We start from the raw sequence: 25608 nt of genomic DNA, 5'->3' as shown, positions 1-25608 counted from the left end.
ACGCGCAGGCTCCGGACGCGCAGGCTCAGCGGCCATGGCTCACGGGCCCAGCCGCTCCGCGGCATATGGGATCCTCCCAGACCGGGGCACGAACCCGTATCCCCTGCATCGGCAGGCGGACTCTCAACCACTTGCGCCACCAGGGAGGCCCGACTTTTTTTTTAAGAACTGGAAAATCCAACCCTAAAATTCATATGGAATTGCAAGGAAACCCCAATAACCAAAACATTCTCGAAAAGGAGAAAACAAACTTGGCACAGTTGCTGATTCCAAAAATTGCTACAAAACTACAGGAATCAAAACAATATGGTACTGGTGTTAAGGACAGACATAAAGATCAATGGAATAGAATTGAGGGTTCAGATATAAACCCATACATCTGTGATCAATTGATTTTCTTTTTAAAAAATATTTATTTATTTTTGGCTGCGTCAGGTCTTAATTGTGGCACACAGGATGTTTTGTTGTGGTGCCCAGGCTTCTCTCTAGTTGTGGCGTGTTGGTGTGATCAATTGACTTTTAACAGGGGTGTCAAGACTATTTAATAGGGAAAGAAGAGTTTCTTCAATACATGGCATTGGAACAACTGGACATCCACATGCAAAACAATGAAGTTCAATCCTTACCTCACACCATATACAAAACTTAACTCAAAAAATGAATCATAGTCTAAAATATTTGATCTAAAACTATAAAACTGGGAATTCCCTGGTGGACCAGTGGTTAGGACTCTGTGCTCTCACTGCCGGGGGCCTGGGTTCGATCCTGGTTGGGAACATAAGATCCCACAAGCTGTTTGGTACGGTGGAAAAACAAGAGTCTTACAAGAAAAATAATAAAAATTAAAATAAACCTATAAAACTCTTAGAAGAGGGGCCTCCCTGGTGGCACAGTGGTTAAGAGTCCGCCTGCCGATGCAGGGGATACGGGTTCGTGCCCCGGTCTGGGAGGATCCCGTATGCCGCGGAGCGGCTGGGCCCGTGAGCCATGGCCGCTGGGCCTGCGCATCCGGAGCCTGTGCTCCGCAACGGGAGAGGCCACAACAGTGAGAGGCCCGCATACCGCAAAAAGAAAAAAAAAAAAAAAAAAAAAAAAAAAAAAAAACTCTTAGAAGAAAATATAGGGACAAATCTTCATGACCTTGGATTTGCAGTGGTTTCCAAAGAAGGTACACAAATGACCAAGAAGCACTTGAAAGATGCCCTACATCACTCATCATTGGGGAATCGCGATTCAGAAGCACAATTTCATAGAATTCTAAAATTGATCTAACAATTTGATGAAGTTTTCATTAGTCTCCTAACAGTATCTTTCTGTAAACCTTGACAAGTAGATCCTAGAATTTATATGGAAATGCAGAGGGTCAAAAATAGCTAAAACACTCTTGAAGAAAAGCAAGGTAAACAGATTTGATCTGTCAGCTATGAAGACTTATAAAAGTACCGTAACTAAGATAGTGAAGTAATTGAGGCATTGTAGCTAAGACAGTATGAAGGATGACAATCAGGCTGATGGCATATAACAGGGAGCGTGGAGACCTAAGTGCACATAGATGGTTGGTCCACAGTTACAATGACATTGAAGGGCAGGGGAGAAATATGGTCTTTCAGTAACTAATGCTGGACGGCTGGACGGCCGCATAGAAAAAATGAAACTCAGTCACTGCCTAACACCATGTGCGACATAAATTCCAGATCTACATCTGGAACATAAAATAATGACGCTTTGGGAGGTAATAAATGGGGTTATCGCCCATATGTTGTTATCTTAATTAAGCAGGAGACAAGAAACAGGAAAACACTGTAAGTTTCACCATATTAAGAATGCTGTCTCCCTGTGTTCACCAACCCTAAACTATTGACAACCTTTTCTCAATCCTGTCCAGTTTCCTGCTTTGAAAGACCCTTCTTAGAGCAATTGCGCCCTTATCCCAAAGCCTGGTAACGACACCCCTTGAGCCATTCTGAGCCCATGCTCTTTCTGGCTTGGGTTTGTTAACTCAGGTTCGTTTGATCAACGGGCTCCCTTGGCGACGATCTCTGTGGGGTCCCCGACAATTGACAGTCCTTAACTTTTTGAGATATATGCTGAAATCCTTACAGGTAAAATGATGCAAGTTCTGAAACCTGCTCCAAAATTAGTTTGAAAAAAATAGAGAAAATCAACAGGGATAGATAAGATTTATCATAAATTGTTGAAGCTGAGTAATGGTACATGGGCGTTTGTCTACTTTTGTATGTTTTTAATTCTCTATAATAAGAAAAGTTATTTTTCTTTTTCTGGTCCTTAAGAGGGGATGTTCGTTAAGGCCACAGAAAGGCTGCACCGTGGGTCCCAGGCTCACACTGTGAAAGCATCCAGCCAAACATAACCTAAGTCACACTGGAGCTTGCAGTTCTGTGGAAGGCGGGGAAGAGCAGAGTGGTCGTAGATTTGAGAGAAATAATTCTTTTCAATACCTTCCTAGGACACTCCTAATGTAGAACTAAGAGTAGATACAATTAACTTAAACTTGACATTTAAATCTTGGTTAAAACAAACAAACAAAGAGTAGAGAATATTTTCTGTGCTTTAGTATTCAGAGAATAAAACTGTGTCACAGTGAGAGAAATACTTCTGCTTTGAAAATGCTCCCTCCTATGTTCTACCGTGAAACAATAAAGCTGCGGGGCTTCCCTGGTGGCGCAGTGGTTGGGAAGCTGCCTGCCAATGCAGGGGACACGGGTTCGTGCCCCGGTCTGGGAAGATCCCATATGCCGCGGAGCGGCTGGGCCCGTGAGCCATGGCCGCTGAGCCTGCGCGTCCGGAGCCTGTGCTCCGCAATGGGAGAGGCCACAACAGTGAGAGGCCTGCATGCCGCAAAAAATAATAATAATAATAATTATAAAGCTGCATATTCTTCCTCAGAATCCTGAATACTGAAATTGGCCATTATTAGGATCCCACACACAGAGTGATATCCGATTAGAGGCTTCAAATAGCTATTCACATACGTTGACTGTTTTCTGTGTGTTTGTAACGAGGACCCAGCCAGGGTTGACGTCCTGGAAATCCCTGGGGCTCTCCCTGAAATCTGTGGGTTGAACGTGGTGTTTTGTCATGTGGCTTGTGTTGTGTGTTTCAGAGTAGGGTCCAAACCAGGCAAGGTGTGAGTGGACCGGTCCATTCCTGCTCCAGTTCCCATCAGGGTCCGGTCCTCGTTACCTGTCGGATTTCAGCATGAAACGCTGAGGTAGCCACACGTGGGTGTGGAGGACACAGGCCAGGACCGTCTGGAGAGATTCTGAGCAGCAAAGACAACTGGCAACAGCCATTCAGACGTGATGGAGGCAGCTAGTTACAAAATTCTCTGCGCCATGCACATGCAGGACACAGCCCGCCTCTCCTTGCCTCGGCTCCATCTGGGTCCGTCCTTCTATGCTAGTGACTGCTGGGGACCTCGAGCAGGTGTGACTGAAATCGCTCAGGGCAGTGGATGTGACCACAAAGGGCAGAAGGAGAGGGTTCTTTGGGGTGATGGACTTGCTCTGTACCCTGATTACGGTGGTGGCTACACGGATCCATACATGTGTTGAAATTCATTTTTTACAGTATGTTAATTTTTTAGAAGTCAATTTTACTGCATGCGAAAATTTTTTTTTTTTGCTGTATGCGAGCCTCTCACTGTTGTGGCCTCTCCCGTTGTGGAGCATAGGCTCCGGACGCGCAGGCTCAGCCGCCATGGCTCACGGGCCCAGCCGCTCCACGGTATGTGGGATCTTCCCAGACCGGGGCACGAACCCATGTCCCCTGCATTGGCAGGCGGACTCTCAACCACTGCGCCACCAGGGAATCCCCCCAAAATTTTTTTAATAGGAAGATCTTTCCTATGAAGATCTGCCTGGTCACTTAAGTGTTTGAGGTGCTAAGACATCTGACTGGTTAAACGACTACTCAGAATTTTGAGTGTTCTCATGAATGTCATTAATCAGTCAATGTTGTTAAAGTTTAGGGGTTTTAATTTGCCAAATTTGTGCAAGAAGAGGCCACAGCAGCTGTTGCAAATACACGTACAGAAAACAATGAGATACCACTACACATGCCCTGGTGTGAATGCAAAACAGTGCAGCCACTTTGGAAGACAGTCTGCTGCTTTCCTATAAAGCAAACCATAATCTTCCCATGGGATCCAGCAATCATGGTCCTTGGTGTTTACCCAAAGGAGCTGAAAACTTATGTCCACACAGAAACCTGCACACAGATGTTTACAGCAGCTTTATTCATAATTGTCAAAACTTGGAAGCAACAAAGATGTCCTTTAATAGGTGAGTGGATAAATAAACTGTGGTCCATCGGACAATGAAGTATTATTCAGCACTAAAAAGGAATGCGCTATCAGGCCATGACAAGGCACGGAGGAACCTTAAATGCATATAACTAAGTGAAAGGAGCCGATAAGAAAAGGCCACAGACTGTATGCTTCCAACCCTATGACATTCTGGAAAAGGTAAAACAATGGAGACAGTGAAAAGATCAGGGGTTGATGCAGGAGGGGTGAACAGGTGGCGAGCAGGGGATTTTTAGGGCAGGGCCCTGGGTGGTACTGTCTACAATAGCAGACTCGTGTCATTGTACATTTGTCAAAACCCACAGAGTGTACAACACCAAGGTGAACCGTACTGTAAATCATGGGTTTAGTTAATAATAATGTACGATACTGGTTCATCAATTGTAACGAACGTCCCAAACTAATGCCTGGTGCTGGGGAGTCTGGGCACGTGCGTGTGTGAGCTCCTGTACTTTCAGCTCCATTCTTCCGTAACCCTAAAACTGCTCTAAAGAAAGTCTACTAATTATCTTTAAAATGCATATAAAGTTTAACACAAGAACTACTGGTTTATAAGAAGTCCTCTTACTCGATTTGTAATTTACGTGTAAGGATTTCATGGGTGCTGGTTGTAAAAGCCCCGAAACAGGCCCAGGTCTCCCGCTTCCAAAAATGCACCCAAAGGCCAAGGCGCCCCAGGCCCGGGTCTTGCGCGGCATCAGCCCCCTACCCCACCCCCACCCCCACCCCCCGCCCCCGGCCCACCTGCCCGCCGCTCCCCCGCCGCCCCGCGCCCGGCGACTGGGAAAGGTCACTGCACTGCACGGGCCGACCCCCCGCAGGTCCCGCCCGCCGCCCCTGCGGGGTCCCCTTGTCCCCGAGCGCCCAACCCCAGCGGGCCCGCCGAGGGGCGCCACCGCGGCGGTGGGGGCGGCCGGCCGGCCGGAGCGACAGCTGGGGGGGCGGCCCTGACCTTCCCGCGCGATCGATGGGGCGCGGCTCGGGCGGCGCGGAGCCGGGGCGGCGCTGACCCCCGCCCGCCCCGCTCCCGCTCCCGCTCCCGGGCGCCGATATAAAGGGGCCGCGGCCCGACGGCCGCTCAGCCCCAGCCCGGCGCCCACCATGGCCACTCGGGCCCTGCTGCTGCTGCTGCTGCTGCCGCCGCCGCCGCCGCTGCTCCGGGGCTGCGCCGCGCGCCCCGCGCCCCCCAGGTGAGCCCGCGGCCCCGGGGCCCGCGCCCGCCCGCCCCCACCCCGCCCCGGCCCTGACCCCCCGCGGCCCCCTCCGCGTCCCCTCCGCAGGGCCCCGCGACACTCGGACGGGACTTTCACCAGCGAGCTCAGCCGCCTGCGGGAGAGCGCGCGGCTGCAGCGGCTGCTGCAGGGCCTGGTGGGGAAGCGCAGGTGAGGGGCGGCGGGATGGGGGGGGACCTGCCAGGGGGGCTCCCCAACTCCAAACTAATTCTGACTTGGGGTGGGGAGCAGCGAGCAGGACACAGAGAACAGCACAGCCTGGACCAACTCTGCGGAGGGCCACCTCTGCCTGCTGTGGTCCGACGCTCCCACCCTGCAGGCCTGGTGAGCACCAGCCCCATCCCCCATCCCCTGCCCCGTAGCCTCCCTCCCTGGGGCACTCCAGGTCCCGGGCACAACTGGACACAGCAATGGCCCAGGGGTCTGGGAGGGTGAAACTGTCAGCGCTGGTGACCAGAGAAGGCCCAGTTTCGCCAGGTGGGCAGCAGTCTCCAGCACCAAGCCCCCAACCCCTAACCTGGCTGTCTCTGCAGGATGCCCCTGAGGCCCCCCGAGGATCAGGCCTGGTCTCCCCAGATGCCTCTTGGACTGAGGGCTGGGGTCATGGTGTCAGAGCCGGCCATCCCTGCTGCTGAGGGGACCCAGATGAGGCCCTGAGGAAGAAGGAACCTCCCAAGGGGAGCTTGGACAGGGGAGGGGGGGGTTGCAGTTGGCACCAATAAAGGAGCAATTCAGACCCTGGCCTTGTGAGCCCGCTCTGTGCGCCGTCTGGGTACCATCGAGGAAGCTGCTGCAGGGCAGGGCTGCCAGAGGGAAGGAGAGACCCATCCTCGGGATTCTAGGACCGTGGCCATGCCCAGCTGCCCTTTAAACCTGGGAAGCCAGTGGGGAGCCTCATCTTTCCGCTTCCTTATCTCCTGCCCCATCCACTGAGCTCCCTGGAAGCCGCCCGGCACCTCTGGCTTCCACACAGCAAACATTCAGGGGCTCTGGGGGGGCTCAGATGTCCCCCAGCTCCTGCCCCAGGGGGCAGCGGTGAGGGGGCAAGGAGGCTCGGCCAAGCAGGAAGAGGCGACAGGCAGGACCCAGGAGGCCACTCCGCAGTGAAAGGGCCTGAGCATGAGTCTTGGCTCTGGGTCCAGGCGTGCAGTCTGGATGGGTGGCCTGACCTCCCGGGGCCTGTGGAGCAGGGCCGGTGATGACACCCCAAGTGCCAGGCTGCAGGAGGCCTTGTAGGACCACGGGCTCAGGGTTGCTCCGCAAAGGTGTCTCAGGCGCGCACGGCCTGGGGCCTGGAGGTGCGAAGGGCTCCGCCAGACCCGGCACAGCAGCCCCTCCCCCACCCAGTGTCCTCTCCCAGCTGCCGGGCTTAGGGGGCTGAGGAAAGATGGAGGTGGGGCAGCTGGGGGCCTGTGCCATGGGCCCCTCACCAGGACGCCCCTCTCTAGGGGCCCAGGGTCACCCCCCCGCTGCCCCGAAGCACTGCTATCCTTGTCACTGTGACCCCGCCCAGCCCCCTTGGAAGAAGCCGGCTTGTTTCTGGGACAGGCAGGAGAGTCCCTAGGACACATATAGCCTTTCCCTTCCAGACCTAGAGGGTTAAACTCCTCGGGGAGAGGAGGTGGGCCCGGAGGGGAACACCTGTGGCCTGAGCCTGAACCTCCCGAACTGCCTAAGGAGCTGTGCCCACGAGGGTTCTGGCAGAGGGGCCCAGCAGAGGGGCATCCCAGGTTGGGGGGCAAGTACAGCAAACACAGAGGCCCACCCCAGCCCCAGCCCCAGCCTGCCCAGGCCCCCGGTGCCCGCCCACCAGCTCTGGGTTCCTCTGTCTTGGGGTCTGTGGGTTGAGCCCCTGTCAGCCCCTGCATGTGGCCCGGTTCCGGCCGGGTAACCACCTGGTCTGCCCCTCCTGGCAGCCGGCGAGGCCTGGCCGGCGGCCGGCGGGAGCCCCCTTGGTGGAGGCCAGTCCTGTGGTTGGTCCAAGGCAGTCCTTGTAAAGGATCATAAAGTGGGGCGGCGCCTGGCAGGGGCGAAGTTCGCCCAGGCAGAGACTGCGCCAGCAACACAGCCGCTCAGAGGGTCCCAGACGCCAGACGGGCCCACACCCTCCCCCGGGGCCGCCCGCCTGCCGAGATGGTTACTTGGGCCCTACTGCTTACTCTGCTCGTGGCCGTGGCCCAGGCCCAGGGTACTGGGGGCAGTGGCAGAGGGGCGGGGCGGCAGGCAGGGGGCTGGCAGGCACCGACCCTTCCTCTCCAACTTCCAGTCTGCTCTGTGAAAAAGACCTTCTTCGAAGTCAATGAGAACACGAGTCCCGGGCAGCCCCTCCTCAACATCACCATCCCTGAGGGCCAGCAGGTGACCCTCGGACCGTCGTCCACCCGTTTCGCATTTCGGATCCAGGGGACTCAGCTGTTTCTCAATGTGACCCCGGACTACGAGGTGTGGATGGCAGGCCCAGGGCTGGCTGGGCCCATGGGGTCAGCGGGGGTGGCCAACCCTCCATGGGACCCAGGCGGCCACCCACACTCCTCCCCAGAGAAGGGCTCTCTGGGGATCTTTGGGTCTCAGTTTGCCCAGGGGGCCTCTCGGGCCCCCAGGCTTGGCTGAGCGCTGGCCCTGAGGGGCTGGGGCCCTCGGGGGACGAAGCTGCCTGGGCCCCGCCGCCCTCTGGACTCAGCACGATGACAGGGACGCTGGGCGAGCACCTGCTGCTCTCGCCCTCTGTCTCGTCACCTGTGGAATGGGGCGGGGGCTGGGCCAGCTGCCCAGGGGATTCCCACACCTGCCCGCCTCCGCAGGAGAACTCAATGCTGGAAGCGGTCCTGGAGTGCAAGAGGGATGACACTGTGGTGAGTCTGCCCCCCAGACCCCCTCCCGGCATCCCCATATCCCCACCCTCCCCGCGATGCCAGAGGGCTCCGGCTTGGACCTCTGTGCCCTGCTCTGCCTGGCCCACGGTCACTCCCTGGCGACCTCACCCAGTGGTGTGTTTCAAGTGTCACCTCTGTGCCGGCAACGCCCACACTTCCTCCAGGCCAGACTGTGCCTCGAGCCGCAGACTCACAAACCCGGCCCCGGACGGACATCACACCCCACAGACACCCCCACCCCGAGATCCAAGGCCCCCCCAGAGGCGCCTTGCCCTGCCAGCTCAGTCCTCACCTCCCCCTCTCCACACTGGTCCTCCAGCAAATCTGCCTGGCTGACTGGGCCTGACACCAGCACCTTCCGGCTGGTCCATCTGTTCCCCTCTCGGCCCCGCCCACCCCAGTCCACTCTCCGAATGGCAGGAGAAAGATCCTATCCAGTAAAGCAAGCAGCGGTCCCTGCCCTCCCAAATAAAGCGAATAAAGGCCCAGCGGCACGCCGTGCCCCCCCACCCCCCACCCCAGCTGCTCCCTGTCACCTCCCTGGAGAGGCACCCGCCTTCCCGGCCCCTCGCACCAGCCAGCTCTGCGGTCTCCCCGAGCCCCGTGGGTGCCCCCCACCCGACGTCACAGCACACCACCCACAAATAACTCAGGATGAGCCTCTAGCGGACAAGGCCGCTTCTCAACGCGGTCGCGTTGTCACATCCGGAAAAGGCAGGGGCTCCTCAGCAGCGCAGCATCCAAGGTCCACACCCCCCAGCTCCAGAGCAGTCTTTCACAGTTTCCTGCCAGCAAGGCCCACCCAATGCAGCTGGTTGATGTTTTTCTCACGTCTCTTTCAACATGTGGTGTCCTGATTTTCCGTGAGACTTATGCTTGAAGAAATTCGATTGTTTTGCCGTTTTCCTCATTTGGGGTTTTGTTGGTTGCGCCCCCAGTGCCAGCGTTATTTTTCTCCAGAGCATTCCCACCTTCTGGGCTTTTAAAAAATTACTTTCTGTTCCTTGTCTGTAACGCCCGCTGGAGCGGGAGCCCCAGGCAGAGAGCTGTCTTGGGAACTGCACCCCAGCGCCTAGTGGCCGGGGACCCTCCTCCCTCCCGCAGGTGACCCAGCTGAAGGTGCTTGTGTCAGTGCTGGATGTCAACGACAACCCGCCCACGTTCCCCTTTGTAGTCAAGGTCCAAAGGGTGCCAGAGGTGAGTGGAAGGCAGCAGCGGTTCACGCCATCTGGGGCATCTGGCGCCCGGGATGGGGGCCAGAGGGCAGAGGGCTAGTGGCTGGGGGTCTCACCCTGGGGGTCACGGGCGTGGCCAGACCAACCCCCCTCCGTCCCCCAGGACACTAAAGTGAATGCCCTCGTCATCCCCGAGACCGAGCTGAAGGCCCAGGACCTCGACAAAAGTGACATCCTGTTCTACACCCTCCAGGAAGTGACCCCGGTCAGTGCCCCCAGTCCTTCCCTTTGGGTATCCCCACCTCTGCGCGTCCTCCCGGGGCCCCAGGCTGAGTCCCCCACCTCCCCAGGGTGCCAGCGGCTTCTTCTCTTTGGTGGGTGCGAACCGCCCAGAGCTGCGGCTGGACCGGTCACTGGACTTCGACAGGTGGCAGAACATGACCTTCCAGCTGCTGGTCCGGGTGAGCAGGCCACTCCCGCCCTCGTCCCCGATGCCCACGGCCCCACCCGAGCCGCTCCAGCCCCAGGCCCCCGGGCCTGACGGCAGGGCTGCGGTGTTGCAGGACACGCGAGAGGAGAACGTGGAACCCAGCCACACGGCCACGGCCACCTTGGTCCTGGAGGTGCAGCCCGCCGACCTGCGACCCCCCTGGTTCCTGCCCTGCATGTACTCTGACGGTTTTGTCTGCATCGAAGCCCAGTACCACGGGGCTGTGCCCACAGGCCACGCACTGGTACAGGGGGCGTGGAGGAACAGGCCAGCATGAGCACAGGCCTGGCTGCCACGGGGCCAGAGGTGGTTGTGATTTTCAAGCAAATGTGAATGACTTTTCGTAAACCAATCTTGCCCCACCCCATAGTGGCAAGTGGGACACAGAGCCTCTGAAATTCCAATGAGGAAACAGGGTCCAGCTGTCCTTAGGGCAGAGCCAGCCAGGCCCCTGGGACTCAGTGAGGGACCCCAGGGACCGAGCTGGGTCCCTGACTGCCCCCTGGGGCTACCCCAGATCTCCTTGAGGGGACCGGGAGGGGCTGAGCGGAGGCCACGGCTCCAGCTCCACGGCATCCCCTCCCCTCCCTGTTGCTGCAGTCAGGACCCCTCATCCTGCATCCTGGGCCCATCTACGCCGTGGACGGGGACTGGGGCATCAATCAACCCATTGTGTACAGCATCTTCAGGGGTGAGTGGGCACCAACCAGCCCCCAACTTCTCTCTCCATGCAACACCCTGACCCCGTCCCCACATGGGCAGAACCAGCTGGGACACTGGGACCTCAGGCCTCCAGAGGGGACTGCGGCCAAACCCTCCCGCCGTCCTCCCAGGAAACGAGGACAGCTCGTTCTCCATTGATGCCGGCACAGGCAACCTCACCGTGACCAAGAGCATCCCTAGCCCCAAGACCTTCCTTCTGCTGGTCAAGGTGGGTGCCCGCACAGGGCCGGGTCTCCACGGGCCCTTCCTGGGCCCCCGGCTACAGGGCTCGCCCTTCGAGGACCTGCTGGTCACTGCTGCCTCTCCAACCCCCAGGGCGAGCAGGCGGATCGCGCCAGGTACTCGGTGACCCAGGTCACGGTGGAGGCCCGGGCCGCCAGTGGGAGCCCGCCCCGCTTCCCCCAGAGCCTGTACCGTGGCACCGTGGCGCGTGGCTCTGGGGTAGGCGTGGCCATCAAGGATGCAGCTGCCCCCTCCCAGCCTCTGAGGATCCGGGCCCAGGATCCTGAGTTCCCAGTAGGCACCGCCTGGTCCCTGGGTCTGCCCGGCCTCCTGCCGTGGGGGGGTTGGAACGGTCTGGGGAGCAGCCTGGGTTCAGGACTCACTGGGGCCACGTCCAGGACTTCAACTCGGTCATCACGTATCGGATCACCAACAACTCTAACTTCAGAATGGACGGGGAGGCTGTGCTGACTAGAGCTTCACTGGTGCACGCCGGGGTCTTCTATGCAGAGGTGAGAGGCGGGCAGTATCTCCGAGGGCCAGGGGTCAAGCTGGAGCCCAGGAGGGACAAGCCCCCTTCCTGCCCAGGTTGAGGCCAGGAACACGGTGACCTCAGGCACGGCGACCGCGGTCGTGGAGGTTCGAGTCTCAGAACAGGAACCCACCCCTGCAGGTGAGCCTCCCGGGGACCCTGGGTTGGCTCGGGGAGGGCTTCTTGCTAGGGGGAATGGTGACCCTGAGCCCTGGCCCTGGCCCCAGGCCCCCCCACTTCCCCAGAGACAGCAGGAACAACCAGAGCTTCCAGCGGCACCACGTCGGAAGCCGCCCGGCCCCCTGAGCCCTCTCGGGGGTCCTCCACGACCAGCTCTGGGGGGGACAGCGGCCCGCACCCCTCCTCCACGACCAGCTCTGGGGGGGACAGCGGCCCGCACCCCTCCTCCACGACCAGCTCTGGGGGGGACAGCGGCCCGCACCCCTCCTCCACGACCAGCTCTGGGGGGGACAGCGGCCCGCACCCCTCCTCCACGACCAGCTCTGGGGGGGACAGCGGCCTGCACCCCTCCTCAGGCACAACTCTGAGGCCTCCGGCCTCCTCCACGCCTGGGGGGCCCCCCAGTGCGGGAACCAGCCCCTCCCCGCCATCAGCCTCTCCCAGCGGGGGCTCAGCACAGACCTCGAAGCCAGGAACCTATCTGCCAATGTCCCCTGGGCCCAGCAGGACCCTCCGGCCCGCAGGTAGCACCACCATTTACCCTAGTTATCCTCATGCTCTCTGACTCAGGACTCTGGGTGGTCGCTGTGGGGTAGGGTCCACCCCAGGTCGGCCCAGCACGACCATGGGGACCACGAAACCCCAAGGGGGGTCCGGCGAAGAGACAGGTCCTGGGGGGCCCCAGGAGGGAAGCTAGGGAAGATGTATGGAGGGTGGGGCAGAGGCCAGACTTAGGATCCAGCGACCCCCCCAATTCCCAGGGCCATTCAGCCCACGGGCCCCGTGCCACCCTCAGCTCCCTGCCTGGCATGTTGGCCCCCTACCTCCCACCTGGAACTGGTGGGCACTGACCCCCTGCCCGCTCCCAGCAGCCCGGCCTATCGGGGCTCCCAGCGAACACACGGCTCCCTGGCGGGGGTCAGTGGCTCCCACTCCTCCAAACCTCATCTCCGGTGGCCAGGCGTAGCTTGCTCTTCGGGTGTCCCGAGCTTGCCCCAGGCTGGCCTGGGAGTGCTTGTGGTGGGACAGCGAGCGGGCAGTGGTGTTGCCAGCAGGGACGCCTGGGACCGGAGGAAGCAGTCCAGGCATAGACCACGTTGAGGGCCGGCGCTTCTCGGTGGTGGAGATGGCGGCGCTGGGAGGGGTGCTGAGTGCACTGCTTCTTCTGGCTCTGATCGCCCTCACAGTCCTCGTCCACAAGCACTATGGCCACCGACTCAAGTGCTGCTGTGGCAAAGCGCTGGTGAGGCCCTCGGGGTGGGGGAAAGGACAGGAGAGAGGACAGGGAGCAGCGGAAAGATGGAGGGGGCGGTGGAGAAGCGGCAGGATGGAGAGAGAGGCAGCGTGGAGGCCAGGAGTCCATCCGGGAGATGGAGGGCAGAGGTGAGGAGGGACAGGGCGTACATACCATAGCCCACAGATGGGGAGGAGGGCAGAGAGAGGCGGAGCATCCAGCCACCTGTCTCCGGGGGAACAGGGGTGGTCTGAGCCCAGGCCTGGTCTGGTTGACTGCTGGTTCCCGCCTGCCCCCCAGGAGCCCCAGCCCCAAGGCTTTGACAACCAGGCCTTCCTCAACAACCCCGACGAGGCCAGCTGGGCGCCGGCTCCTAGCCCCTCATCCAGTCCCGTCCCGCCGGCTCCCCCAGAGCCTGCACCCCCAGAACCCAAGCCCCCCAGCCCGGAGACCTTCCGCCGAGTCCCTGAGTCCCCCGCGGTGGCCCTGGATGGGGACGGCCCGGCAGCTGTGAGGTCCATCCTGACCAAGGAGCGGCGGCCTGAGGGTGGCTACAAGGCGGTGTGGTTTGGCGAGGACATCGGGGCCGAGGCCGACGTGGTGGTCCTCAACACGCCTGCCTCGGAAGTGGACGGTGCTGGCGACGAGGGCAGCGAAGGCAGCGGGGACGAGGGCGCAGAGGCGGGCCCGCGCGGGGGTGCCCAGGACGCGCCTGGCTCCAACTCCGTCTACCTCTAGTGTGGCCGCCCCTCCTCTCCCGGCGAGTCTGGATCACCGGAGTCGGCTTGGTCGCTCTCCCCCCACTCCATTGCACAGAATAAAGTGACATTTTCGGATCTGCGGGGACGTGTGGAGTCTGCCCCAAGGGGTTGCCAGTGGGGGTGGTCAGGACGTGGTCCATTCGCTCCCGCCCTGCACTGAGCCCTCCTCAGAGGGACCGCCAGAGGCGCCCTGGGGTCGGAGAGGGGTGGGCGGGGTCGTTCCCTGCCCAGAGCGCTGGGTGCTGTTTCCCGTAAACCACCTGCTGCGCCCGCGGGGCTTCCCAGGCTCGGTGCCAGCTGGTGGCCAGGAAGTTCCTTTCCTTGTCTAACCACGGCCGACCCAACACAGAGATTCTTCCCCTCGGGGAGGCAGAGGAGCCACGTGGCCAGGAGCCACCCTCAAGGACACTCATTTGGGATAGCATGGGCCCGGGGACCTTCCAGGGGGTCACACTCCTGCGTCTGTGGGCTACAGTGAGGGCAGTAAACACGCTGGGGCGCCCTCAGAGGCACGTGGTCCAGGTGGCTGGGCTGTGACGGGTGGTGCGGGGTGGAGGGGGGAGGTTTGGCCCAGTGCGACAGGGGCCTGCAGGCCCTGGGCCCCGGGCAGCAGGTGGGGCCAGTGGGTGCACAGGACAGAGGCAGAGGCTGTGGACGCGACCCAGAGCCACGGAGTTAGGGACGGAGCCCCCTCCACTGGCTTCCTCAGGGGCGACCCTCAGTCAGGACTTCAGCCCCGACCACCGCCACTGTCCCTTATGCATCACTGGCGTTTTTTCCTCACGAAAACGCATTTCCGATTCCTTTCCAAACATTTTAATCTCGACAGTATTTGAGTATTCTTGCCTGGACAACTGTCACTGGTAAGAATCCAAAGAGCACAGGTGCATCTCCTCCCACGCACCCCCCTCACCCGCTCGTCCGCTCAGGGACCTGACTGGTTTTGTTTCTGATCCCGGGGTCCCCAGCTTATCCCACTGCTTCTCCCACCACGTTGGTTGCTGGCGCCCCAGCCCCCCGCAGCTTTGGGTGAGGGAGGGGAGCGGCTGGACCCCGAAGGGGCTGTGCCCTGCAGCAGCCAGGGCCCCAGTGCCGCCCCCGCCCCCGCCCGCGGTTGCACGTGACTTCCCGGCCCCGGCCCCGCCTCCGGCCCCCGCCACCATAAAAGCGCTTGCTCCGGAGCCCCAGCGGAGTGGGTGCCAGTACCAGGTACTCGGGACTCCCAACCCACGCGAAGCGAGAAAGGCAGCGACGGCCGCGTCGGACCCCGGGTTCGCTCCGCGGAGCAGTGACCAGGAGGGGTGGGCAGAGCGGGTGACGGCGGGGGGCACGGGTCCGGAACTGGGGGACCTGGAGGCGGAGGTCGCGGTGACGCGCGGGGCGGGGCGGGTTAGGTTTCGTTTTCCCGCAGCGCGCGGTTTCGTTTTCCTACGGTCGTTCCCGTCTCGCCCCAGCAGGGCCCAGCCCGGACGCCGGCTCGACACGTGTGACCCCTCGTGTGCCCGAGGCCCCGCCGCATCTGTAGGCACACCCATCGCCTCCTTGGCCAGGACTCACCTGGGCAACACCGTGGCCAGAAGCCCTCAACTGCCATCTGTGACCCCAACACTTGGGACCCCAACACCCGGGAGGGACTACCCGTGGAGACTCACGCGGAACCCTCCTCTCAACCTGCGCCATCCCCCGACTGCCCCCGCGACCCCAGCCCTCGCCGCGGAGGGCGCGCCGTTCTCTCTACTCCCAGCCTTTTTGGAGGGAGCAATGGCCGTGGCTCCCGACGGGTGAGCCCGCCGCCCTGCCCGCTGCCGACCCCACCCACGCCCCCGGTGGCCCGCGCGCGCCCTGACGCCTGGCTGCTCCGCCCGCAGGGCGACCCCGCGCGTGCTCTTCGGAGACTGGCTTCTGGGCGAGGTCAGCAGCGGCCGCTACGAGGGACTACGGTGGCTGGACGCGGCCCGAACGCGCTTCCGCGTGCCCTGGAAGCACTTCGCGCGGAAGGACCTTGGAGAGGCCGACTCGCGCATCTTCAAGGTGGGACCCCAGCCCCGCCCGGGGCGGGGGCGGGCCGGTCCAGGCTCAGGCCCGAATGTCCGGGCCGCGTAATCCACTCAGTCTCTCTCCCCAGGCCTGGGCTGTGGCCCGCGGCAGGTGGCCTCTCCATAGCAGCGGAGGTGCCCGGCCGACCGCCGAGAGTGCGCTCCGAGCTTCCTGGAAAACTAACTTCCGCTGCGCGCTGCGCTGTACGCGGCGCTTCGTGATGTTGCAAGACAACTCGGGGGACCCTACCGACCCTCATAAGGTGTACATGGTCACCCCCGAGCCGGCGTGCGAAGGTGAGGAGGCCACGGCAGGGCTGCCGGCAGCGAGACTTGGCTCTGTCCCGGGAGCAGCCGCTGGGTCGGATTTTCGGTTTTAGAAAACTGGCATGGGAGAGGCTGGTGCCAGATTGATGGGGGATGGCGGGGCCGGGGTGAGGGCGTGTGGCGCGGCTAGTGGGGACTAGGGATCGCTGGGAGGAAGCTCATGGGCTTGTTGGGATCAGTGAAGGGGAACTGCGGTTGAGCTTTGAGGAGCTGCCCAGGGATTCACACCTAGGTGTCCCACTCCAGAGTCGCAAGTCCAGTGTTCCCCCAACCCTAATTCTCCCTCAGAAAGCCCAGGCATTAGCCAGGGGGAGGACGAGGCCCTTGAAGATGCCCCACCTACAAGGGTAAGGTCACTCTGCCCTCTTGGATCCCACCTTGGGCTGCTCCCTCACTGGGGCTGGGGAGCTGTTGATTTATGCTGGGACTGTCTGTCCTCTCCTGCAGGATGGGCTTCTGGGGCCATACCTGGCAGCAGATGCTGGCGAGAGGCTGGGGCATGGGCTGGCCGGGCTGAGCCCTGAGCCCTGTGCCTCAAGCCCAGCTGGAGATGCTGGGGACCTATTGCTCCAGGCTCTGCAGCAGAGCTGCCTGGAGGACCATCTGCTGACAGCTGCGTGTGGGGTGGAGCCGATAGTCCCTGAGGCTCCTGGTGAGGGGCTGTTGGAGGGGGTGCTCTGCCCTGCAGGGCTCTGTGTGCCAAGGGGAGGGACAGGCAGGACAGCAGAGTCCCTGGGGCGAGAGAGCCCGGGGGAGGGGGGTCCCCAGCAGGGACGGTGCTGGCCAGAGGTGGGCCACCATCCCTGCTGGGCACAGCTGAGCCTCCTCAGGTCCAGAGTTCCCTGCTTGGGCGTTGTGCCCGCCACAGTGAACGTGGCGCCACAGCCCCAGGCCCAGGTAACAGGAGCTAGGGGACACGTGGAAGGAAAAGGGAGGAGCCGGCGGCTCGGGTGCCAGCTCAGGCCTGCCTTCCTCTCCAGACACAGGTCCACCCCCAGCCCCCGGGCAGCCCCGAGAGGCGGAGCCCCGCACCACAGCCTCCCCCAGTGCCTGCACCCTGATGGCAGGGCATCTGCACGTGGCTGGCCCCACCTGCTCACAGCTCGGTCTGCACACACTGCCCAGCTTGGGGGCCCTGGACTTGACCATCACGTACAAGGGCCGAACAGTGCTGCAGGAGGTGGTGGGGCGCCCAAGCTGTGTGCTCCTGTATGGCCCCCCCGGTGTAGGTGGTGGGGCTTCAGAGCCCCAGCGAGTAGCCTTTCCTAGCCCCGCCGAGCTGCCTGACCAGAAGCAGCTCCACTACACAGAGAAGCTGCTGCAGCACGTGGCCCCCGGCCTGCAGCTGGAACTCCGGGGTCTCAGGCTGTGGGCCCGGCGCCTGGGCAAGTGTAAGGTCTATTGGGAGGTGGGAGGGCCCCTGGGCTCGGCCAGCCCCTCCACCCCCGCCTGCCTGCTGCCCCGGAACTGCGACACCGCCATCTTTGACTTCGGCACCTTCTTCCAAGGTCAGTGATGCACCTGCCCTGGGGCTGAGGGCCTCCCCGCCTCCCCCCACCCCCCTCACCAAAGCCCTGTCCTGCAGAACTGGGGGAGTTTCAGGCCTGCCGGCGCCGGGGCTCCCCTCACTACACCATCTATCTGGGCTTTGGGCAGGACCTGTCAGTGGGGAGGCCCAAGGAGAAGAGCCTGGTCCTGGTGAAGGTGAGGTGGAGGGTCCCTGGGGTGGTGGGGGGAGGGAGGCTGCACACAGCCCTCCCCCAGCCTGACCGCACCCTCCCCACAGCTGGAGCCATGGCTGTGCCGGGCATACCTGGAGGGCGTGCAGCGCGAAGGCGCGTCCTCTCTGGACAGCAGCAGCCTCAGCCTCTGCCTGTCCAGCTCCAACAGCCTCTATGATGACCTGGAGCACTTCCTGGAGCACTTCCTGATGGAGGTGGAGCAGCCTGGCTAGGCTGGGCCCCCAGCCCCTCCCGATCTAATAAAAAGATCCCAAGAACCAGTGCTGGTGTCCTGACCAGGGGCAGGCTTGAGACGGGGGCTTGGAAGGGGCACTGTGGATGCAAGGTTCACCCCACTTCACGGGAAGCCCGCGACCTGTGGGCCCAGGAAGGGAGCCCCCTGCCCGCCCCCACGTAGGCCTCCTGTGCACACCCGGTTCTCCTGACTTCACAGTGAAGAAACTCAGGGCACGCTTTAGAACCAACAAACTGCTCCAAGAGCACAAGGGCCCCTCAGGACACATGTTCCCCCCTGCCCCCAGAGGGGGCAGCACCTGGGGCCCCTCCGCCGTGAACAGGGCTCCATCTGTGCTGCACCCAAGGTCTGTCCCTGGCCTTCGAGACCCGCCAACACTGCTCTGCCTGGGAGGTGGCGGACCTAAGTGTAAACCCGAGCAATTACTTATAAAACACAACGAGCAGACAGGGAATCCTGGGACCAGATGGTTGTGTGTGGGAGAAGCACCACCCACCCGCCCCGCCGTTTCTCATCACCAAAGGCTTCGCCTTTCAAGTACTGAGCCAATCAAGACATTTCTAAAGATAATCTGTTTTTGATAAATTAGAACACAATGGGAACAATGTGTGTCTATAATATACATATAAAAGTCCAGTTTTAAACTGTGAGCAAGACAGGTGCACAGACCACGTGCGATCACAGGAACCCTGAAAACGGGAGGGCGAGTGTGCCCAGAGTTTTCTGCTTCGGCTGCTCCAGCCAGAAGAGCCCCGGGCAGGCCTCAGCCCTCAGCACCCTGGGCAGGTGGCTCCTCACCGGCCTCAGCCCGCCGGTGTCTGCGCATGTGCCTGTACTTGTCCACGTAGGCCTTCACCAGGTTGCCCACCTTCACGGGGTTGATCTCCCCACTCTTGCTGTGGCAGATCTGGGGGAGGGGGACACAGTTACCCTGACGTCCCTTCACACCTGCACAGTCAGGGATCACGGGGATGGGGCCCTGGGGACCATACTGAGGGACAGCAGGCAGCCTGACGTGCGCCTGCCTGCTCTGCCCTCCTCGAGAGCTGCTGAGGGTCCCACTGAGATCAGCTGGCATGTTCACCTCTCAGAGTCTCACTTCCTACCCGCGAGCTGGGTTAAACATCTTGTGTCATTTAGCCTCTTTAACTAAAGTCACGAGGACACAGTCGTAAGCCCCTCACAAACACCAGCATTTTACACCCCCCAAGCATCAATGAGGCGTGGCTACAAGTGGCCTGAAGCTGCGGCCAGGATGTGGCGGAGCGACCCTGGGGCCGGAGCCCCTCTCTGGGCTCGCGGACCCCACACCCACCTTCTGCACGGCCTTGCGCAGAATGTCCTTGTACTCATCCTTTGTCACCTCCCTCTTCTGGTAGAAGGGCTTGATGGCCAGCTTCACCTCCTCCACGGCCCGCTCCTGCACGTGCAGCTTCTTCATGTACTAGGAGGGAGGACACCTGTGAGACCACTGGCCCCTGGCTTCCCACCCGCCCACCCGCGCCAGTCCCTGGAGGAAGGAGGGGCGGGACTCACCTCCTCGTTCTTGGTCTTCTCCAAGGCTGGCCTGGGAGCAGCTGTCCTCTCCTCGGTGCTGTTGGCAGCAGCGGTGGTCACGGTGGCAGCATGACCAGCCGGCTCTGAGGCTGCAGCCAGGATGGTGGGCACCGGGGCCGGGCTCTGGGCTACCCCGCAGCCCATCAGGGGCAGGCTCCCCCGCAAGAGGAACTGGACCGCGGGCTGGCTGACAGGGGCATATGGTGGGACACTCGAAGGCAGAGCCAGGGTGGGGGGCAGGTTCGGGCTCTGTACCTGGGTGAGAGTACAGTCCGCTCAGCCTCCGCAGAGCTCGGTGCCCCAGTGCCCCCGGCAACACGCTCCCAACCCCCACTCCCAAACCACTAAAAGCCCCGGCAGAAAGGGGCTAGTGCGTGAGGCCCTCAGCCCCAACCCGGCCCAGCTCGAGTGGCCTTAGCCCAAGGCCACATCCCTCCAGCCCAGGCGCCCACCTGAGAAGGGTCAGCATCAGGAAAGCCAGGCTCTGGAAGCGCATAGCCAGGGAGAGGGAGCTCAGAGAAGGGAGCCTGCTGGAACGCAGCCACGGGGCCCGCGTCCTCGGTCTCCCGGGGCTTCTGCGGCCTGTGAAGCGGCGTCCCTGAGGGCCAACACAGGGGGGTGGGTGCTCTGTGGCCACGCCAGAAGGCTGTTTCCTGGCTGGAAAATTCCAGAAAAGCATCCCAGCAGCAAGAGCCACAGGTCAGGCCGTGGCCATCTCCCTGCATGACCAAGGAGGCCCGTGAGCCACCCAGGGAGAAGACTCCGTGGTGGTCGCTGAGCCATCCTTGTACCCCGCCCGTTGCCCCGCCCCGCCCCACCCCACCCCGCCCCACCCCGCCCAAGCGCCTACTCACGCAGGCCTCTGTCCTCAGCCAGGGCACCGCTCTCCACCTCCTGGAGGTCCCAGGTGACTCTCTTCACCAGCGCCTTAGCCCGCAGCAGGGGGTTCTGAGAGGGGCCCTCCTCCTTCCCCGCAGGCGCCCCACCTATGGCGTGGCCTCCCAGAGCGCAGGGAGCTGTGGCTGCCTCGGCCGCGTCCTGCTGGAGCAAGTGCTTCTCTAGAGGGCCCTCCATCCTGGGCAGGGGCTGTACCGCATCTTCACCATGGATCCGAGACACCTCCCTGCGGATGATGGCCACGGCCAAGCCAGCATCGTGCTGCTGGCCAGCTGGGGGCCCAGTGGGCTTGGGCAGGAGGCCTCGCTCTGGGGAGGAGTCCGTGCTCTCCGGAGAGGGTGGGGAGCTCATGTCATCAAGCTGCATGAAGATGGCTTCGTTTGAAAAGTCCTCGAAGAGGTGCCCCGCCTCCACGGAGTCACCGTAATCCAGATCCTCAGGGGGGTACTCGGCTGGCACCTCCAGGACTGGGGGGATCTTTGTGGGGGGCTTGTTGGCCTCGGACCCCTCCAGCAAGGCATCTGTTCCTGCCAAGGCCAGGGGCCTGGCCGGTGGCTCCCTCTCTGGCCTGGGCTCCCCCTGGGGAAGGGGTGCTGGAGAAGCCTCTTTTGGGGCCAACTTCCTCTCCGGGGAACAGGGGCGGGGCCGTGGGCGCTTCTCGCGGGACCGAGGCCTCCGGTGCTCCCGGGGCCTGTGCTCGGGGCTGGGTGACCTGGACCTATGCCGCCTCCTCTCCCGGGAGCCTCGCCTGTCTCGGAGCCGCGCAGCACTCTCCCTGTCTGGCCGCTCCCTCCTCTCCCTGGGGTGCCTGGGCCTCCGGGCTCTCTCCAGGCTGCTGGGGGGTGAGCACTCCCTCCCCCGAGACCGGGACCCCGACCTCCGCCTCTTCTTCCTCCTGCCCTCGCGATGCTCATGGGAGGAGCTGCCGGAGCCGGAGCGGGACCTCCGCCGGCCTCGGCCCCAGGAGCCCCTCCTCCTCTCCCTGCTCTTGTCCTTGGCCTTCCTCCGCTTGGTGCGCTCGCGGCTGCTGGAGCGGTCGCTGGAAGACCTCCGATCCCGGGCCTTGGGCCGGTGCCTCTTGGCCTGGTCCTCACCTGCCGGTGGCGACGCAGACCGCGAGCTCCTGTCCCCGGAATGGGATGAGCGGGACCCTGAGCGGGCCCTCCGGTGCTCCCTGGTGGCGACCCTCGGCCTCTGGGCTTTCTTCCCGCCGCGGGAGCTGGACCTGGAGCGGGAACGGGTGGGGGACCGCAGCTCCACGACCCTGTGGGTGGTCGCGGGCAGGGCGTCCGGACTGGGTGGGGCGTCTGGCTCCACCGCAGTCACACAAGTCACCGTCCGCCCCTCTGAGCCAAAGAAGGAGCTGCGGGGTGGTGGGTCCTCGTCCCCCCAGGGCTCCGGCGGGGACGGCCTCTGTGCCTGTGCAGCAGGCTCCTCCTCGCCCTGGAGCTCGGGCAGGCTGCAGGGCCCCTGTGGGGGCTCAGGCTCCTTCCCCATGCCGGTCTGCACCGTGTAGGAGGTGACGCAGCGCACGGGCGGCAGCGCTGGGGCCTTGGGGCTGTCAATGGAGATGGTGCGCGTGATCTCAGAGGGCAGGAGGCCAGAGCCCGGGTGCTCAGGGCTGCTGCTAGCCGAGCTGGAGTCAGAGCCCGTGGGGTTGAAGGGGTCATAGATCTCGCTCTTGAGCTGCTTCGTCTTCCTGACGGAGAAGAGGGGCGCCGGGCTCTCTCTTCTCTGCACCTTGCTGTCCACGGGCCGGAACGTGTTACAGAAGCCGGGGCTGAGGACTCTGCCGGAATGGGCTGTGTTCCCAGGAATGTTGATCCTGAAGCTCTCGAAGGTGGAGCCGACACCCTTCCCCCGGGAGGGGCCCAGCGGGGCAGGGGGCTGGGGGCCGCCCCCAGAATGCGTGCTGGGCTCCCGAGCACCCCTGCTGCTGGGCTCACCCTCCGCCCTGGCGCCACAGCCAGGCTGCCCGGGGCCCTCCCTGCCCGTCAGCCGGCTGATGCAGGAGCTGGGAATCTCGACTCTCTGCCCGGTGGCGGGGACCTCGCCCACCCGCCTGTCATCTCTCCTGATCTTTGGTATCCTGGGGGCTGGTCTCGGGGCCTGTCCCAGCACTGTGCTCTCGGAAGGCGAGTTAGAGCTACCATCCGAGGTCTTCAGCGCCGCAGACCTCAGAGGCGGAGGGTGCTTGCTGTCGCCGTTAAATCGGGGGCCGTCACTTTGTTTTAAGCTGGGTCTGCTCACGCTGGACAAGGTCTGAGCCTGGCCTGACTGAGGGGTCACCAAGGAGTCCAGTCTCACAGCTGCCCCCAACGTGAGCGCAGGGACATGGGCGGGGGTGGGCAGGGCCGGGGGTGTGCCTGGGGTGGCCCTGCCTGGACAGCTGGACCCCAAGCTTTCTGGCCCGCTTCCTGACTGAGTCCCTCTGGGCTGCAGGCAGGCCCCAGACCCGGCGCCTTCTGCCCCTCTGGACGGGCCAACTGAGTTTCGCTGAAAAGAAACTGGCGCTAGAAGACAAAAGGCAAACAGCTTACAAAGCTCCACCCTCTCAGAATGCCCTCCCAGCGGTGCACGGTTCCCACTCCCGCTCGCTCTGGCTGAGCGCAGGGACAGGCCAGAGGCTCGCTCTGCTGCTGCCCACCAGCCCCTTCTGCTTCATACACTATCTTCACGCTATTTGTGGATCAGAAAGGGGTCTGAGCCCGTGATGGACCCTTGAAAACAGGGTAGCACCCCAGTCTACCAATGACCGCGCCCATGCAGCCCACCCTGCCCTCCACGGCCAGAACCCCCCAGGCCCGAATCCCGCTGGGGCCCAGATCCGTGGAGAGGGCTCCACCCTGGTTCCTGGGGCTGTGAGAACAGACGGCAGCTGCTGACAGCAAGGAGGGCCTGTGGGCTGCCTGGAAACTCCCCCAGCAGATGTGCTATCAGAAAGCGACGCGGCAGGCATCTCCAGTCCCTCAGCACCCTCACCTACACTCAGAAGCAAACCCTAAAGCCGCTGGGTCACCACACGACTGTCCCTGGAGGAACGTGTGTCCTAATCTCCAGGCACGCAGAGGTGGGGCTGGCGGGCCATGCGCAGAGGCTCCTCACCTGCCCTCTTGGCACTGAGGGAGCCGTCGCGGTGGATGACGATGTCGGCGCCGTTCATCATCAGGAAGCTCTGGCCCGACAGGATGCTCCCCAGCAGGTCAGGGCCGGGGTCCGCGTCCACTTCCGGCTGGGGCGCCATGGCGGGAGCGCTCCTCCTGCAGGGCAGACCCGGGGCAGGCCCAGCCGTCACGGCCCTCCTGCCCACGCACCTCCACACCCAGGCAGCAGGCAGGGGCCCCGAGGGGAGGGGTGAGACCCACCCGGCAGCTCCGACTAAAGGAAGATGGGGTGGGGGGGGTGGAGTCGTCTGAGGCTTTGGCCTCGGCTCCACTTACTGACAGGCAGGAGCTCATGAGCAACGCCGACTGGTAGAGTTGGTTAAGTCTTTCTTTTGGAGGGTCAAACAGAGAAAAAGCTTGGCTCCCTGCCCGGCCCCTCCCTGCTGTGGGCTCTGCAGAAGAGCTAGGCACACGGAGGCAGCCTCTGGGGTTGTCACCTCATCCCCGCGCCCTTGGCTTGGGACTGGCCACAGCACTTCCTCACCCAAGAGCCAGAGGACAGGCCACAGGAGAGGCCGTGGGTGCCGGGTGGCAGAGCGCCAGCCCAACATGGAGCCTGCGGTCCTTGCACGCCTGGGGCCCCACCCCGCACCACCGCCCCGGCCATCCTGTCCCCCAGGACACACCTGGAGAGCCCCATGGAGACGGGCCTGGCCACGGGCTGGTGCGACCGCAGGGCTGACCGGGACAGGATCCTCCTCTTGGCACTCAGAGGGGAAGCAGGGCTTGCAGATGCCTCTTCACTGCTGGAGGAGAACACAGGTCAAAGGGCACGGGGTGACCCTGCACATCGAGGCCCAGGGAGCCACCCCCCAGCCTCTCAGCAGTGCCTGGCACAGGCGGGCTAAGCACTGCCCCCACGGCAGCCCTTGTGACTCAACACTGAACCCAGGCCCCGTGCAGCGGTCTTCTGTCAGCAGCTGCCGAAGTCTCTGAGCGGGGACGGGGTGGGGGACAGGCGTGCGAGTTAGATCTTTCTCCAAATTAGGGGACGAGTAGGTACAGAATTCTGAGAACAACTCGGAAGCAGGAATTTCACAAATACGAATTCTGAGGGTGAGCCAGGCCTCCACCAGGGGTGACATGCCCACGGGCCTAGGAAAAAAAGTGAGCCCCCCCAGCTCCCCCTCTGCAGTCACCTGTCGAAGGGGTCCAGCTCATAGGGGTCTCCAAACAGGGAAAGAGAGGCTGCCCCGATGTCTGCACGCATCAGCCCCAGAGAGGGGTCTGCAGGCTTGTACACCGAGGGGATGCAGGCTCCATGGGCTGGCCTGCGGAGGCCCAGCGTCCGCGCGATGCGGGAACGAGCTGTGGCTTCATTCTGAACCCAGGGGACAGAGGGAGAAACACTGATCCACAGGGCTGAAATCCACAGCCTCCATTCCAACCATGAATCCGCAGCACCAAACACTGGGCCGAGTGGCCACAACCCTGCCGCCTGAGGGTCACGTGTACTCATCACACGTGAGGACCCTGCCTGGGCCTCACCCCCACCCGGCTCACACCGGGTGCCGGCACCCCAGGGAGCAAGCGCCTTGACGGGTTGTAGCCCAGCCCCCTGCGCCCCCGCGGTCCCAGAAGCCGCTCTGCGGGGCCCAGAACACATCTTGTCTCAGCCCCATCTTCAATCCGTGCTGCAGAAACGTGCATATTTATCGGTGAATCTCTAAGTAATTATAAGAAAAGGGTCCTTCTACGACTCCCACTATCTACCTACACACAGGATTGAAGCTCGCCCAGTGTGACCCCCCCATCCGATGCCACCTTTATCTTCTTCCCTTTACTCTTCTTCACGCGGCCCTGCCGTTTCCTGGACCTTGTCCCCGAGCTCCTGCTCTTCACAGATGATCTGGACTGGGTTTTCCTTCTTCCTGACACTTTCTTCCGTCTTCCTACAAAGA

General features: G+C 62.3%; 4 protein-coding genes across 18 annotated transcripts in view; 3 read left to right on the top strand and 1 right to left on the bottom strand.

Annotated features, from left to right (window-relative positions):
* Positions 1-5428: 5428 nt before the first annotated feature.
* Positions 5429-6216, top strand: SCT (secretin). The gene is made up of 4 exons (XM_060102927.1): positions 5429-5517; positions 5608-5709; positions 5791-5883; positions 6093-6216. The coding sequence occupies exons 1-4, from the start codon at positions 5429-5431 to the stop codon at positions 6214-6216; spliced, it is 408 nt and encodes a 135-aa protein (XP_059958910.1).
* A 1476-nt stretch (positions 6217-7692) lies between these two features.
* On the top strand, positions 7693-13726 carry CDHR5 (cadherin related family member 5). Its single transcript, XM_060104629.1, has 15 exons — positions 7693-7747; positions 7826-8001; positions 8361-8411; positions 9537-9629; positions 9771-9872; positions 9958-10068; positions 10171-10341; positions 10698-10788; positions 10931-11028; positions 11136-11336; positions 11441-11554; positions 11631-11715; positions 11802-12278; positions 12810-12997; positions 13289-13726. The coding sequence occupies exons 1-15, from the start codon at positions 7693-7695 to the stop codon at positions 13724-13726; spliced, it is 2451 nt and encodes an 816-aa protein (XP_059960612.1).
* Positions 13727-14916: 1190 nt separating this feature from the next.
* On the top strand, positions 14917-18106 carry IRF7 (interferon regulatory factor 7). Of its 9 annotated transcripts, none has more exons than XM_060103770.1 (9): positions 14917-14958; positions 15207-15530; positions 15618-15780; positions 15875-16082; positions 16359-16459; positions 16560-16764; positions 17093-17620; positions 17698-17816; positions 17899-18106. In XM_060103770.1, the coding sequence occupies exons 2-9, from the start codon at positions 15511-15513 to the stop codon at positions 18064-18066; spliced, it is 1512 nt and encodes a 503-aa protein (XP_059959753.1). In that variant the 5' UTR covers positions 14917-14958; positions 15207-15510; the 3' UTR covers positions 18067-18106. The 9 variants fall into 9 exon arrangements, with proteins under 9 accessions (XP_059959753.1, XP_059959755.1, XP_059959756.1 ...); XM_060103772.1 differs by having other exon boundaries at positions 14941-15050; positions 16401-16459; XM_060103773.1 differs by having other exon boundaries at positions 14941-15050; positions 17769-17816.
* A 553-nt stretch (positions 18107-18659) lies between these two features.
* Positions 18660-25608, bottom strand: part of PHRF1 (PHD and ring finger domains 1) — a 28764-nt gene continuing 21815 nt past the window's right edge. For 3 of the 7 annotated variants that reach the window (XM_060105637.1, XM_060105634.1, XM_060105632.1), the window contains exons 10-18: positions 25472-25599; positions 24847-25028; positions 24334-24453; positions 23649-23803; positions 20501-23056; positions 20099-20244; positions 19626-19901; positions 19405-19533; positions 18660-18996 (exon numbers count right to left, since the gene is read on the bottom strand). In XM_060105637.1, the coding sequence (XP_059961620.1) occupies positions 18853-18996; positions 19405-19533; positions 19626-19901; positions 20099-20244; positions 20501-23056; positions 23649-23803; positions 24334-24453; positions 24847-25028; positions 25472-25599 (3836 nt within the window). In that variant the 3' untranslated portion in view covers positions 18660-18852. Of the gene's footprint in view, positions 18997-19404; positions 19534-19625; positions 19902-20098; positions 20304-20500; positions 23057-23648; positions 23804-24333; positions 24454-24846; positions 25029-25471; positions 25600-25608 lie in introns of those variants that run through there. The other 4 variants (XM_060105631.1, XM_060105633.1, XM_060105635.1 and 1 more) reach the window with 3 other exon arrangements.

The sequence above is a fragment of the Mesoplodon densirostris genome, chromosome 7 (genome assembly GCF_025265405.1).
Source record: "Mesoplodon densirostris isolate mMesDen1 chromosome 7, mMesDen1 primary haplotype, whole genome shotgun sequence".
NCBI lineage: Eukaryota > Metazoa > Chordata > Mammalia > Artiodactyla > Ziphiidae > Mesoplodon > Mesoplodon densirostris.
Note: the sequence above shows the minus strand (reverse complement) of the source record. Positions and strands in the feature narration are given on the sequence as shown.

Bases quoted from the DNA above. Each gene is read 5' to 3' on its own strand.
- SCT (XM_060102927.1), top strand. From the start codon at position 5,429: ATGGCCACTCGGGCCCTGCTGCTGCTGCTGCTGCTGCCGCCGCCGCCG. The intron at 5,710-5,790 runs GTGAGGGGCGGC...GGTGGGGAGCAG, and splicing joins GGCCTGGTGGGGAAGCGCAG to CGAGCAGGACACAGAGAACA. The intron at 5,884-6,092 runs GTGAGCACCAGC...CTGTCTCTGCAG, and splicing joins GCTCCCACCCTGCAGGCCTG to GATGCCCCTGAGGCCCCCCG.
- IRF7 (XM_060103770.1), top strand. From the start codon at position 15,511: ATGGCCGTGGCTCCCGACGG. The intron at 16,083-16,358 runs GTGAGGAGGCCA...GTCCCACTCCAG, and splicing joins CCCCGAGCCGGCGTGCGAAG to AGTCGCAAGTCCAGTGTTCC. The intron at 16,765-17,092 runs GTGAGGGGCTGT...CTTCCTCTCCAG, and splicing joins GATAGTCCCTGAGGCTCCTG to ACACAGGTCCACCCCCAGCC.
- CDHR5 (XM_060104629.1), top strand. From the start codon at position 7,693: ATGGTTACTTGGGCCCTACTGCTTACTCTGCTCGTGGCCGTGGCCCAG. The intron at 8,002-8,360 runs GTGTGGATGGCA...CCGCCTCCGCAG, and splicing joins ATGTGACCCCGGACTACGAG to GAGAACTCAATGCTGGAAGC. The intron at 9,630-9,770 runs GTGAGTGGAAGG...TCCGTCCCCCAG, and splicing joins AGGTCCAAAGGGTGCCAGAG to GACACTAAAGTGAATGCCCT.